The sequence below is a fragment of the Scyliorhinus torazame genome, chromosome 27 (genome assembly GCF_047496885.1).
Source record: "Scyliorhinus torazame isolate Kashiwa2021f chromosome 27, sScyTor2.1, whole genome shotgun sequence".
Lineage (NCBI taxonomy): Eukaryota > Metazoa > Chordata > Chondrichthyes > Carcharhiniformes > Scyliorhinidae > Scyliorhinus > Scyliorhinus torazame.
Window position 1 is genome coordinate 25,411,418 of NC_092733.1, and position 13,619 is coordinate 25,425,036.

The 13,619-nt window shown below is 52.2% G+C and overlaps 1 protein-coding gene across 3 annotated transcripts in view; it reads right to left on the bottom strand.

The window, feature by feature from the left end:
• Nucleotides 1-913: 913 nt before the first annotated feature.
• The window catches only part of LOC140403319 (adhesion G protein-coupled receptor E3-like), a 122,686-nt gene continuing 109,980 nt past the window's right edge, over nucleotides 914-13,619 (bottom strand). For all 3 annotated transcript variants that reach the window (XM_072491166.1, XM_072491168.1, XM_072491167.1), the window contains 2 exons: nucleotides 7,946-8,074; nucleotides 914-3,588 (listed from right to left, as the gene is read on the bottom strand). In XM_072491166.1, coding sequence (XP_072347267.1) covers nucleotides 3,556-3,588; nucleotides 7,946-8,074 — 162 coding nt within the window. In that variant the 3' untranslated portion in view covers nucleotides 914-3,555. The remainder of the gene's footprint in view (nucleotides 3,589-7,945; nucleotides 8,075-13,619) is intronic.

The window sequence follows — 13,619 nt, forward strand, 5'->3', positions numbered from 1 at the left end:
TTCTCCATACTTCAGGATGCCGGAATGCTGATTAGTTGCAGGTGGGTCTCAGAAGTGCTAGTATGCAACCACTCCTTGTACCATGATGTGTTGGGTGTTCTGGATCACAAACAGGTCGCCAACACTGGAAGTGGTGCAACTCTATTTTATTATAAGGTTAACTATATTAACATACTTGAACTGTGGGTAAATGCAATACCAGCTTTAACTGTTGACCCTTGCCTAGTCCTAACCAGGTGAGGCACTCAGCACATGGTGAATGTCTGTGTTGCAGGCTGTGAGCTCTGTGCTCTGAGCTGGCTGCTACTAGAATGAGCGGGAACTCTCCTGTCCCCTGTCTTTATAGTGCGTGTGCTCTCACTGGTGATTGGCTGCGGTGTTGTGTATGCTGATTGGTCCCACTGCATGTCCATCAGTGTGAGTGTGTGTGTCTGCACCATGTTATACTGGTGTATATTATGACAGATTGGTCCCGCTAAATTGCCCCTTATTGTCCAGAAGGTTAGGTGGGTGACGGAGATAGGGTCGGGGCGTGGGCCTAGGCATGGGCCTAGGTAGGGTGCTCTTTCCAAGGATCAGTGCTGACTCAATGGGCCAAATGGCCTCCTTCTGCAGTGGAGAGATTCTATGAAGAGAACATGCCATTGCTGATAATTGAATCGGAGACAATAGCAGATAAACAAGACCAAGCTATTACGAGAACAATTCATAAGATTGCATTCTTAAAGAATAAAAGACATGTTGGTGTAGCAATGATGCTTGGTCCTGTGCTGCTCAACGGTTCAGCTGTTCTGTGTTTGATTATGAGAGTCACGTAACTGATCAATGCTCACTGTGCTGGATTGGTTAAGCCTGGGTCTGGACGCAGAGCAAAGTAAACAGACTCAAGAAGCTACTCGACATCGCGCAGGAAGATATTTTAAAACATTTAATGGAGATGACGTTCCTGCACATTTAGAACGAGTGTCATCTCTGCTTTGCTCAGAGATAAACTAAATACATAAAATATACAACGGTTTCCGAACAACAATTCCTCCAATCCAAAAGAGGAATTTGTGGGTTGTCAATAGCACATTGAGACATTTTAAGAATGGGATAAGGTGCCAAGTTCATGCATTTCGAGCACAATATCATAGACACTTAAAAATATATATTTATTCGTTCCTGTCATGCAGGAAGGCCGGAATTTATCGTCCATCCCTATTTCTCCTCGAAAAAAGGGGAGTCCGCCCCTCTGAACTGCACCTGTGTTGAAGGTACAATTTAATACGTTGAAGTAATTTTTTTCTCTGAGATGTGACTTGTTTTTTAAGGTCTTTCGCCTGCTCCTCTGAAGGCAGCAGCATAGATGATTAAAGAGACCTCCCCCCCGCCCAACATCTTGCGAAGAAACCGGGGCGACGAGCGATCTGGGTTACTCAACCACGGCACACTTCACAAACCAGTCTGAACCTGCACTCGGTGGAAATCTGGATGGGCGGGGGGGGGGGGGGGGGGGGGGTGGGGGGTGCGGGGGGTGGTGGGGGGCGCTTTCCACACCAAGTCGATCGCAGTGCTGCATTGCAACCCTGACGATGATAGGTTATAGCAGGCTGGGATTGGGATCGAGGCCCTTTTGACGTGGATGCCTCATTCGTCAACCGCATGGTACACGGACCCCAGATTCATCAAATTATAATTACTGATTCCTTCATTGTTGCTGACTCAAAATCTTGGAGCTCCCTCCCTAACAGCACTGTGGGTGTACCTTCGCCACTCTGGCCATAGCCGTTCAAGATGGCGGCCCGCATCCACCTCCTTGAGGGAGATTAGGGATGAGCCACAAGTTCTGACTACACGAGCAAACCTCAGATCCCATGGAAGGATTTTTTAAAAACACCCAATAATTTACAAAACATAACAATTCATTTTATTGGTATTAACTCTGTGAGCTCTGAGCAGTTCTTCGAACATCTCTTGTCACACTTCCTGACCTGTAAGTGGTTCGACTGATGCTATGTTTAGAACGGCTTAGATCCCTCCTCCACTTCTCTCCGTCACACAGGATTGACAGGGAACAGCTTCGGATGTGGGGCGTTTCACTACTAAATTCAATTGCTCCTGACTTTGATCGTCCCTGGATTCATCGGCCCGCCCGAAATGCTGTGCGGCATCGACTGAACCGACCATCGACCTTCCCCAGCAGGGGGTCACTGGTCAGCAGTTCCCCCAGCCCGCCTTTTCTTAAAAGGTCTTCACGGGTTGTAGGCGTTGCTGGCCATCCCTTAATGCCCCTGGGCTGAGAGGGTCGCTGAGCCACTTAAGTTGGCCACCATTTAAGATGGCAGCCGCATTGCTGTAGATCTGGAGGCACAAGTAGGCCAGACCAGGTTAGGGTGACAGATTTGCTCCCATGAAAGGAATTAGTGAACCAGATGTTTTTTTAAATAAAGAAAGACGAGATCCGCTTTATATTCCGGATTGTTCAACTAAGGGTGGGGTTTTCCCAGAGAGCCTTTGGGTTACAAGTTCAGGGGACATTACCATTGCATCAACCATCTCTCCCTACCTGCCAGATACTTGGTTAATCACCATGGTGATGCCAGATACTGACCTCTTTGTGTTGCACCACACTTAAGACACAGAGTTGAGAGAGAATAAAATTGCAGAAAATAAAATGTCAAATCTTCGAAGAATCTCAAAAACAAAGCATAATGGCATTGAACTCAATGGATGGGAGCAACCATTGAGCATTCCTCCAGAATCATGCCCTGGAAAACATGGTAACAAACATGACGTTGCACTCTCTCATGATGACTATTTACCCTACTGATGTGTTGGGTGTTCTGGATCACAAACAGGTCACCAACACTGGAAGTGGTGCAACTCTATTGTATTACAAGGTTAACTATTTAAACATACTTTAACTGTGGGTAAATACGATACCAGCTTTAACTATAGACCTTTGCTTAGTCCTAACCAGTTGATGCACTCAGCACATGGTGAATGTCTGTGTTGCAGGCTGCGAGCTCTGTGCTCCTAGCTAGCTGCTACTCGAATGAGCGGGAACTCTGATGCCCCCTGTCTTTATAGTGAGTGTGCTCTCACTGGTGATTGGCTGCGGTGTTGTGTGTGTTGATTGGTCCCACTGTGTGTCCATCAGTGTGTGTCTGCACCATGGTATACTGGTGTATATTATGACACCTACGATATAAAATACTTCAGACACATGGAGCAACGGAAAGAGAAGTCCCTGAAAATGCCCTCGTTAGGATAGCCCCTTGCACCAAATGGACCATGAGTGGCGCTGATCATACATGTCAAACATGCGTGTTCTTATCCTTCTTCCAAGTCTATCCCGAGTCCATTTGTGCACCTTCTTCGTGCCAGTTCAGAGATTGGTTGACCCATTGTCCGGGCGCCAACATGATCATTGAGAAGCATCCAAGACAACATTCTCAGCTTTTCGACAGTCACCATTTTCACCATGCGAGGTTCACAGGGAACGTCCTCCCAGCACGGACCTCGCGATAACGTGCGCGCCGGCCCAATCCTGGAAGCTCTGTCGGAGGCCGATCACGATGCGATGTGCAGGCTGCTGCCTCTGCCCTGAAACAAGCGAGAAAGATCGGGGTGGGTTAGCTCCTGACACTAAGAACGGGGTCTGTTGGTTTTTCGAACATCCCGCCCATTGCTCACAGGCGCTGGACTGTGGCTCCTCAGACCGCGACTTGACGGGTTGCGCGTACAAATGTCGCCCCATGGGGAAAAACAAAAACAAACACCGAGCTATGCCCAGACGAGCATATGAATTAGGGGCAGGAGTATGGTTTCGCTCACCCAGCCGAGAGCTTCCCGATTTGATAAATACGTTACGCGGTTACTTCAACAGATCCTGGTCTCGAATCTCAGTCAGCCACACAGGTCGGAAACGGCGCTGGAATACCAGGGTCGGGGTTCTCCGAGCCTCCGCCCCGAAATCGCGATCGGAGAATCGGCTGCCAAATCGGGCGCGCACGGTGGGCACGGCACCGTCGGGGGCCATTGCTAGAGGCCCCCCGCGGAGATTCACCGGGTGCAGCTGGCCGGGTTCCCGCCGGCGCGGCTCTCACATGGTTCCACCCGGCAGGAATTCGGCGTAGCGGCTGCGGACTCAATCCCTGTGGTCGCCCTGGTGGGGAGCAGGAGGATCATTCACAGGGGGGAGGGGGGGGGCTCCAGGACGGCCAGGCTACCGATCGGGGGCGGCATCGAGCCACAGGCGTGCGATCTGGGGGGGGGGGGGGGGCCTATCTTCTTGGTACCGGTCTGCGGTGGTGGGTTGGCCATGTCACGCGGGGGGGGGCTGACACAGGCCACCGCCGTGCGCATGGCGCGGATCCCCGACTGGACGGTGCAGGGCCCCGTATTGGCAGCCAGAGCTGCGAGGAGCACTCCGAGGGCCCTGCCAGCCCCCTGCAAATCAGAGAATCGCCACCTGGACTTACTGCGCAGGTTGAGCCCAGAGTGATTCGCAGCGCGTTTTTCCGCGGGCGCGGGGACAGAGCCCCATTATTGGAGAATCCAGCGCCCATGAGTCCCAATTGCGCTCTTCCCAGCAAGTGCACCTCCCCAGCCAGGAACCACGTCCGCGAAAGCTACCCCGATCCCCTACACCCCGTTTACACTTTTGGAAAATCAGTTACCCAAAAACAAAAAGGGACAAAATAACCAAAAGATCGGTTTGACAAAATGAAAGGAGCCTGCCCCTTGGGTGGGAAACTCCAAACAGAAGGCAGAATCAGAAGGGAAACTTTAAAAACGCCAAATCAAAAATGCGGTCGTGGCGGTCCGTGTGGTACCCCCAGCCTCTGCGGTGCCACCGGGGCACAGGAGGCCTTGATAGTGCCCAGAGGACACCGTGCACGCCCTCTCCGAGGACAGCCAAGCTGGCGGATGTTTCAGCCTCACTGGTGAACTAATATTGACCACCCCATCGCTAATTGATGATGATCCCGTGTTTGGTCATTAGGGGAGGAGTGAGGAAGCACAGTCCAAATGAACTCTAAACAGTACTGCTGTTCCAGCCAGTAGATGTCACTAACCCACTGAAAATTCCATTTTTATCCTATTGGTTGCTGTGGATTACTCCTCATTTTAGCCCTTTACATTCAATATGGGATGACTGAATGATAATGAATAGGAAGTTACTGTGAATAGCCCCCCAGTCGCCACATTCCGGGGCCTGTTCGGGGAGGCTGGTACGGGAATTGAACCCCCGCCACTGGCCCTTGTTCTGCATCAAAAACCAGCTATCTAGCCCACTGAGCCGAAACCAGCCCTGAGTCCAGACGGGCTCCCTTGTTGGTCTTCCTCCCTCGTGTTAAATCCCCCCCCCCCCCCCCCCACCCCCCTCCCCAGCCGTGAGTTGGCAGTAGTATGAGCACAGTTGTTCTCCTCACAGAAGAGAAACGCTGGGAAAAGCTTTTGTTGGTGGTCAAAATCATGAGGGGGCTTCTGGAGGAGATAGAGAGAAACTGATCCCGTCCGGCGGAGATCACGAGAATCAGAGGACATCCATTCTAAGGCGATTGGCAAAAGAAATCGTAGGAGACACGAGGACGAGACTTTGAGTGGCAGCGAGTGGTCTATAAGATCTGGAATGCACTGCCTGAATGTGTGGTGGAGGCAGGTTCGAATTGGCGGCCTTTTCGAAGGATGGGGGGTCTTTTTTCGAGGAGAAAACATTTGCGGGGCTGTTGGGGAAAAGGCGGAGGGAGTGGTGGACCGGCTGAAGGGCCGGCACAAACATGACGGGGCCGAATGTCTATTACCACACTACTTGATCGAACCATTAAGATCCTGAGGGGGGTATTGGTAGTAAGGGAGGATGTGAAGAGGATGTTTCCTCTTGTTGTGGAGAATCCAGAACTCGGGGGGGGGGGGGTCACTGTTTAAAATAAAGGGTTGCCCCATTAACGAGGAGAATTATTTTCTCTCCGAGGGTGGCGAGTCTCTGAAACGCTCTTCTTCAAAAAGGCAGCGGAAGCAGAGTCTTTGAATAGTTTTAAGGCAGAGCCGGATTGATTCCTGAAGAACGAGGTGGGGGTGAAAGGTTATTCGGGGGGGATCGGGCAGGAATGTGGGGTTGAGGTTACAATCAGATTAGCCGTGATCTAGTGAATGGTGGAGCAGGCTCGATGGGGCCGAGTGGGCCTACTCGTGTAGATGTATGATTTAATGTTAAGAAATCTTCAGGGAAAGATCCACATTGGCCGACAGGCAGCCATATTGTCTGTGCACAATGTCCCCGCTAATTACATTTTCCTTATTTGAGAAAAATACATTCACATAGAGCCTCTTCGTCAGCACAGGACATCCCATAATGTTGTGCAGCCAATGGCATACTTTGAGTCTGGCCATTGGTGTAAGTCGGAACCTCACAGAACTGTAGAATTCTTACAGTGCAGAAGGAGACCATTCGGCCCATTGCGTCTGCACCGATCCTCTGAAAGCAGCACCCTACCTAGACAGCCCCACCCCCCCCCCACCCCCCCCCCACCCCACCCCCCCCCACCCCCCCCCCCCCCCCCGCCCCCCCCCCCCCCCCCCCCCCCACCCCCCACCCCCCCCCCACCCCCCCCCCCCCCCCCACCCCCCCCCCCCCCCCCCCCCCACCCCCCCCCCCACCCCCCCCCCACCCCCCCCCACCCCCCCCCCCCACCCCCCCCCCCACCCCCCCCCCCCACCCCCCCCCCCCACCCCCCCCCACCCCCCCCCCCACCCCCCACCCCCCCCCCCACCCCCCCCCACCCCCCCCCCCACCCCCCCCCCCCCCACCCCCCCACCCCCCCACCCACCCCCCACCCCCCCCCCACCCCCCCCCCCCCCCCCCCACCCCCACCCCCACCCCCACCCCCCCCCCCCCACCCCCCCCCCCCACCCCCACCCCCCCCCCCCCCACCCCTCCCCTTCCCCGTAACCCCCACATAACCCTTTGGACAATTTAGCCTGGCCAATCCACCAAACCTGCACATCTTTGGACTGTGGGAGGAAACCGGAGCACCCGGAGGAAACCCACACAGACACGGGGAGAAAATGCAACTCACACAGACAGTCACCCGAGGCCGGAATCGAACCCGGGTCCCTGGCAGTTGTGAGGCAGCAGTGCTAACCACCTGTGCCACCGCAATGTAAGAAATGCGCCAGCCAATCTGTACAGAGTAAGCTCCGCAAACAGCAATCCCATCATTTTTTTTAAGTGATTTGTGTCGAAGGACAAAGAGCGAACAGGAGAAGAAGAAGGACTCTCTGTCCTTTGAAATCGTTCCATCTTGTGAGCAAAGCGGACCGTGAGATCATGGGCAGCACGGTAGCCTTGTGGATAGCACAATTGCTTCACAGCTCCAGGGTCCCAGGTTCGATTCCAGCTTGGGTCACTGTCTGTGCGGAGTCTGCACATCCTCCCGTGTGTGCGTGGGTTTCCTCGGGTGCTCCGATTTCCTCCCACAGTCCAAAGATGTGCAGGTTAGGTGGATTGGCCATGATAATTTGCCCTTAGTGTTCAAAATTGCCCTTAGTGTTGGGTGGGGTTACTGGGTTATGGGGATAGGGTGACGGTGTTGACCTTGGGTAGGGTGCTCTTTCCAAGAGCCGGTGCAGACTCGATGGCCGAATGGCCTCCTTCTGCACTGTAAATTCTATGAATCATGTCTCGTTGGGAGACTCTCAGTGCACCTCGTGAGTGTTAGCCTCGATCCGATGCTCAGGTCTCTGGAGGGAGTCTCGAACCCTCAACCTTCTGCCTGCAAGGCCAGAGTTCTTCCAACTGAGCCAAGGCTAACACCATGAACGATAAGGGACAGGAGAGGATTCGGAATGCGGAATACTCCGAACACCTCCAGAAGGCCTCTGGACTTAGCAAGAGGCTACTCCTCCATTCAGATCAGGGAGTGTTGTGTAGAAAGGTTAAAGTGGAAAAACATACCTGAGAGGTTGAGGTATTCCTCGATCGCAAACTGATCATTGGCACGGTGGAAGACTGAATGAACTCGGAGTAGAGAATGGGCTTTAAGCAGAAGATGCAGGGGAACCGTTTACGATATTCGTCCCTCACCTTTAGAAAAGAAAATGGTCAAATTGATTAGCAGGTTGATCACACACGTACGCAAAGTTCCAGAGGATTGGTGCTCGCACATCGAATCCTTAGAAATCCTACAGTGCAGAAGGAGGCCATTCAGCCCATCGAGTCTGCTTCGACTGTCTGAAAGAGCACCCTAACCTAGGCCCACTCCCCCGCCCTATCCCTGTAACCCCACCTAACCTGCAGATTCCTGGACAGTGGGTAGAAACCGGAGCATCCGGAGGTAACGCATGCGGACACGGGCAGAATATGCAAATTCCACACAGACAGTCACCCAAGGCCGGATTTGATCTGATTTGTCCCAAGGAACTGAGGTCAGTCTGTGGCTGCCTGCCACAGTTTCCACCTCGGGCCTGCTTTGGAAGCTGCTGGCCCTGACTCCAGCCTCTTGCCAACACTTCATGGCTTCGGCAAGCATGGTCATGCAGGAGGGAGAGTCGCCATGTCGAGAAATATCTCAACCAGTGAGTCACACCCTATGGATGAAAACCTCGGCCAAAATGTCAGATTAAGAGGGGCGTGGGATATATCAGCGAATGTTACTGTGAGGGGCGTGGGATATATCAGCGAATGTTACTGTGAGGGGTGTGGGGTGTATCAGCGAGTGTTACAGTGAGGGGTGTGGGGTATATCAGTGTTACAGTGAGGGGTGTGGGGTGTATCAGCGAGTGTTACAGTGAGGGGTGTGGGGTATATCAGAGAGTGTTACAGTGAGGGGTGTGGGGTATATCAGAGAGTGTTACAGTGAGGGGTGTGGGGTATATCAGTGTTACAGTGAGGGGTGTGGGGTATATCAGAGTGTTACAGTGAGGGGTGTGGGGTATATCAGCGAGTGTTACAGTGAGGGGTGTGGGGTATATCAGAGAGTGTTACAGTGAGGGGTGTGGGGTATATCAGAGAGTGTTACAGTGAGGGGTGTGGGGTATATCAGAGAGTGTTACAGTGAGGGGTGTGGGGTATATCAGTGTTACAGTGAGGTGTGTGGGATATATCAGAGAGTGTTACAGTGAGGGGTGTGGGGTATATCAGAGAGTGTTACAGTGAGGGATGTGGGGTATATCAGAGAGTGTTACAGTGAGGGGTGCGGGGTATATCAGAGTGTTACAGTGAGGGGTGTGGGGTATATCAGAGAGTGTTGCAGTGAGGGGTGTGGGGTATATCAGACAGTGTTACAGTGTGGGGTATATCAGAGAGTGTTACAGTGAGGGGTGTGGGGTATATCAGAGAGTGTTGCAGTGAGGGGTGTGGGGTATATCAGACAGTGTTACAGTGTGGGGTATATCAGAGAGTGTTACAGTGAGGGGTGTGGGGTATATCAGAGAGTGTTACAGTGAGGGGGTGGGGTATATCAGTGTTACAGTGAGGGGTGTGGGGTATATCAGAGAGTGTTACAGTGAGGGGAGTGGGGTATATCAGAGAGTGTTACAGTGAGGGGTGTGGGGTATATCAGAGAGTGTTGCAGTGAGGGGTGTGGGGTATATCAGAGAGTGTTACAGTGAGGGGTGTGGGTGAGGGGTGTGGGGTATATCAGAGAGTGTTGCAGTGAGGGGTATATCAGAGAGTGTTACAGTGAGGGGTGTGGGGTATATCAGAGTGTTACAGTGAGGGGTGCGGGGTATATCAGAGAGTGTTGCAGTGAGAGGTGTGGGGTATATCAGAGAGTGTTACAGTGAGGGGTGTGGGGTATATCAGAGAGTGTTGCAGTGAGGGGTGTGGTGTATATCAGAGAGTGTTACAGTGAGGGGTGTGGGGTGTATCAGCGAGTGTTACAGTGAGGGGTGTGGGGTATATCAGAGAGTGTTACAGTGAGGGGTGTGGGGTATATCAGAGAGTGTTACAGTGAGGGGTGTGGGGTATATCAGTGTTACAGTGAGGGGTGTGGGGTATATCAGAGTGTTACAGTGAGGGGTGTGGGGTATATCAGCGAGTGTTACAGTGAGGGGTGTGGGGTATATCAGAGAGTGTTACAGTGAGGGGTGTGGGGTATATCAGAGAGTGTTACAGTGAGGGGTGTGGGGTATATCAGAGAGTGTTACAGTGAGGGGTGTGGGGTATATCAGTGTTACAGTGAGGTGTGTGGGATATATCAGAGAGTGTTACAGTGAGGGGTGTGGGGTATATCAGAGAGTGTTACAGTGAGGGATGTGGGGTATATCAGAGAGTGTTACAGTGAGGGGTGCGGGGTATATCAGAGTGTTACAGTGAGGGGTGTGGGGTATATCAGAGAGTGTTGCAGTGAGGGGTGTGGGGTATATCAGACAGTGTTACAGTGTGGGGTATATCAGAGAGTGTTACAGTGAGGGGTGTGGGGTATATCAGAGAGTGTTGCAGTGAGGGGTGTGGGGTATATCAGACAGTGTTACAGTGTGGGGTATATCAGAGAGTGTTACAGTGAGGGGTGTGGGGTATATCAGAGAGTGTTACAGTGAGGGGGTGGGGTATATCAGTGTTACAGTGAGGGGTGTGGGGTATATCAGAGAGTGTTACAGTGAGGGGAGTGGGGTATATCAGAGAGTGTTACAGTGAGGGGTGTGGGGTATATCAGAGAGTGTTGCAGTGAGGGGTGTGGGGTATATCAGAGAGTGTTACAGTGAGGGGTGTGGGTGAGGGGTGTGGGGTATATCAGAGAGTGTTGCAGTGAGGGGTATATCAGAGAGTGTTACAGTGAGGGGTGTGGGGTATATCAGAGTGTTAGAGTGAGGGGTGCGGGGTATATCAGAGAGTGTTGCAGTGAGAGGTGTGGGGTATATCAGAGAGTGTTACAGTGAGGGGTGTGGGGTATATCAGAGAGTGTTGCAGTGAGGGGTGTGGTGTATATCAGAGAGTGTTACAGTGAGGGGTGTGGGGTATATCAGAGAGTGTTACAGTGAGGGGTGTGGGGTGTATCAGCGAGTGTTACAGTGAGGGGTGTGGTGTATATCAGAGAGTGTTACAGTGAGGGGTGTGGTGTATATCAGAGAGCATTGTTGCAGTGAGGGGTGTGGGGTACATCAGAGAGTGTTACAGTGAGTGGTGTGGGGTATATCAGAGAGTGTGGCAGTGAGGGGTGTGGGTATATCGGAGAGTGTTACAGTGAGGGGTATGGGGTATATCAGAGAGTGTTACAATGAGGGGTGTGGGGTATATCAGAGAGTGTTACAGTGAGGGGTGTGGGATATAACACAATGTTACAGTGTGGAGTGTGGGGTATATCAGAGAGTGTTACAGTGAGTGGTGTGGGGTATATCAGGGAGTGTGGCAGTGAGGGGTGTGGGTATATCGGAGAGTGTTACAGTGAGGGGTATGGGGTATATCAGAGAGTGTTACAGTGAGGGGTGTGGGGTATATCAGACAGTGTTACAGTGAGGGGTGTGGTGTATATCAGAGAGTGTTACAGTGAGGGGTGTGGGGTATATCAGAGTGTTACAGTGAGGGGTGTGGGGTGTATCAGCGAGTGTTACAGTGAGGGGTGTGGTGTATATCAGAGAGTGTTACAGTGAGAGGTGTGGGGTATATCAGAGAGTGTTGCAGTGAGGGGTGTGGGGTACATCAGAGAGTGTTACAGTGAGGGATATGGGGTATATCAGAGAGTGTTACAGTGAGGGGTGTGGTGTATATCAGAGAGCATTACAGTGAGGGGTGTGGGGTATATCAGGGAGTGTTACAGTGAGGGGTGCGGGGTATATCAGCAAGTATTACAGTGAGGAGTGTGGGGTATATCGGAGAGTGTTACAGTGAGGGGTGTGGGGTATATCAGAGAGTGTTACAGTGAGGGGTGTGGGGGATATCAGAGTGTTACAGTGAGGGGTGTGGGGTATATCAGAGAGTGTTACAGTGTGGGGTATATCAGAGAGTGTCACGGTGAGGGGTGTGGGGTATATCAGAGAGTGTTACAGTGAGGGGTGTGGGGGATATCAGAGTGTTACAGTGAGGGGTGTGGGGTATATCAGAGAGTGTTACAGTGAGGAATGTGGGGTGTATCGGCGAGTGTTACAGTGAGGGGTGTGGGGTATATCGGAGAGTGTTAGTGAGGGTGTGGGGTATATCAGAGAGTGTCACGGTGAGGGGTGTGGGGTATATCAGAGTGTTACAGTGAGGGGTGTGGGGGATATCAGAGTGTTACAGTGAGGGGTGTGGGGTATATCAGAGAGTGTTACAGTGAGGGATGTGGGGTATATCGGCGAGTGTTACAGTGAGGGGTGTGGGGTGTATCGGAGAGTGTTACAGTGAGGTTGTGGGGTATATCAGAGAGTGTCACTGTGAGGGGTGTGGGGTATATCAGAGAGTGTTACAGTGAGGGGTGTGGGGGATATCAGAGTGTTACAGTGAGGGGTGTGGGGTATATCAGAGTGTTGCAGTGAGGTGTGTGGGGTATATCAGAGAGCGTATCAGAGAGGGGTGTGGGGTATATCAGAGAGTGTTACAGTGAGGGATGTGGGGTATATCAGAGAGCGTTACAGTGAGGGGTGTGGGGTATATCAGAGAGTGTTACAGTGAGGGGTGTGAGCTGTATCAGAGAGCGTTACAGTGAGGGGTGTGGGGTATATCAGAGAGTGTTACGGTGAGGGGTGTGGGGTATATCAGAGAGCGTTACAGTGAGGGGTGTGGGGTATATCAGAGAGTGTTACAGTGAGGGGTGTGGGGTGTATCAGAGATTGTTACAGTGAGGGGTCTGGGGTATATCAGAGAGTGTTACAGTGAGTGGTGTGGGGGATATCAGAGTGTTACAGTGAGGGGTGTGGGGTATATCAGAGATTGTTACAGTGAGGGGTGTGGGATATATCAGAGAGTGTTGCAGTGAGGAGTGTGGGGTATATCAGAGATTGTTACAGTGAGGGGTGTGGGGTATATCAGAGAGTGTTACGGTGAGGGGTGTGGGGTATATCAGAGAGTGTTACAGTGAGGGGTGTGGGGTATATCAGAGAGTGTTACAGTGAGGGGTGTGGGGTATATCAGAGAGTGTTACAGTGAGAGGTGTAGGTATATCAGAGAGTGTTACAGTGAGGGGTGTGGGGTATATCAGTGTTACAGTGAGGGGTGTGGGGTATATCAGAGTGTGTTACAGTGAGGGGTGTGAGGTATATCAGAGAGTGTTACAGTGAGGGGTGTGGGGTATATCAGAGTGTTACAGTGAGGGGTGTGGGGTATATCAGAGAGTGTTACAGTGAGAGGTGTAGGTATATCAGAGAGTGTTACAGTGAGGGGTGTGGGGTATATCAGAGAGTGTCACAGTGAGGGGTGTGGGGTATATCAGAGAGCGTTACAGTGAGGGGTGTGGGGTGTATCAGAGAGCGTTACAGTGAGGGGTGTGGGGTATATCAGAGAGTGTTACAGTGAGGGGTCTGGGGTATATCAGAGAGTGTTACAGTGAGTGGTGTGGGGGATATCAGAGTGTTACAGTAAGGGGTGTGGGGTATATCAGAGAGTGTTACAGTGAGGGGTGTGGGGTATATCAGAGAGTGTTACAGTGAGGGGTGTGGGGTATATCAGAGTGTGTTACAGTGAGGGGTGTGGGGTATATCAGAGAGTGTTACAGTGA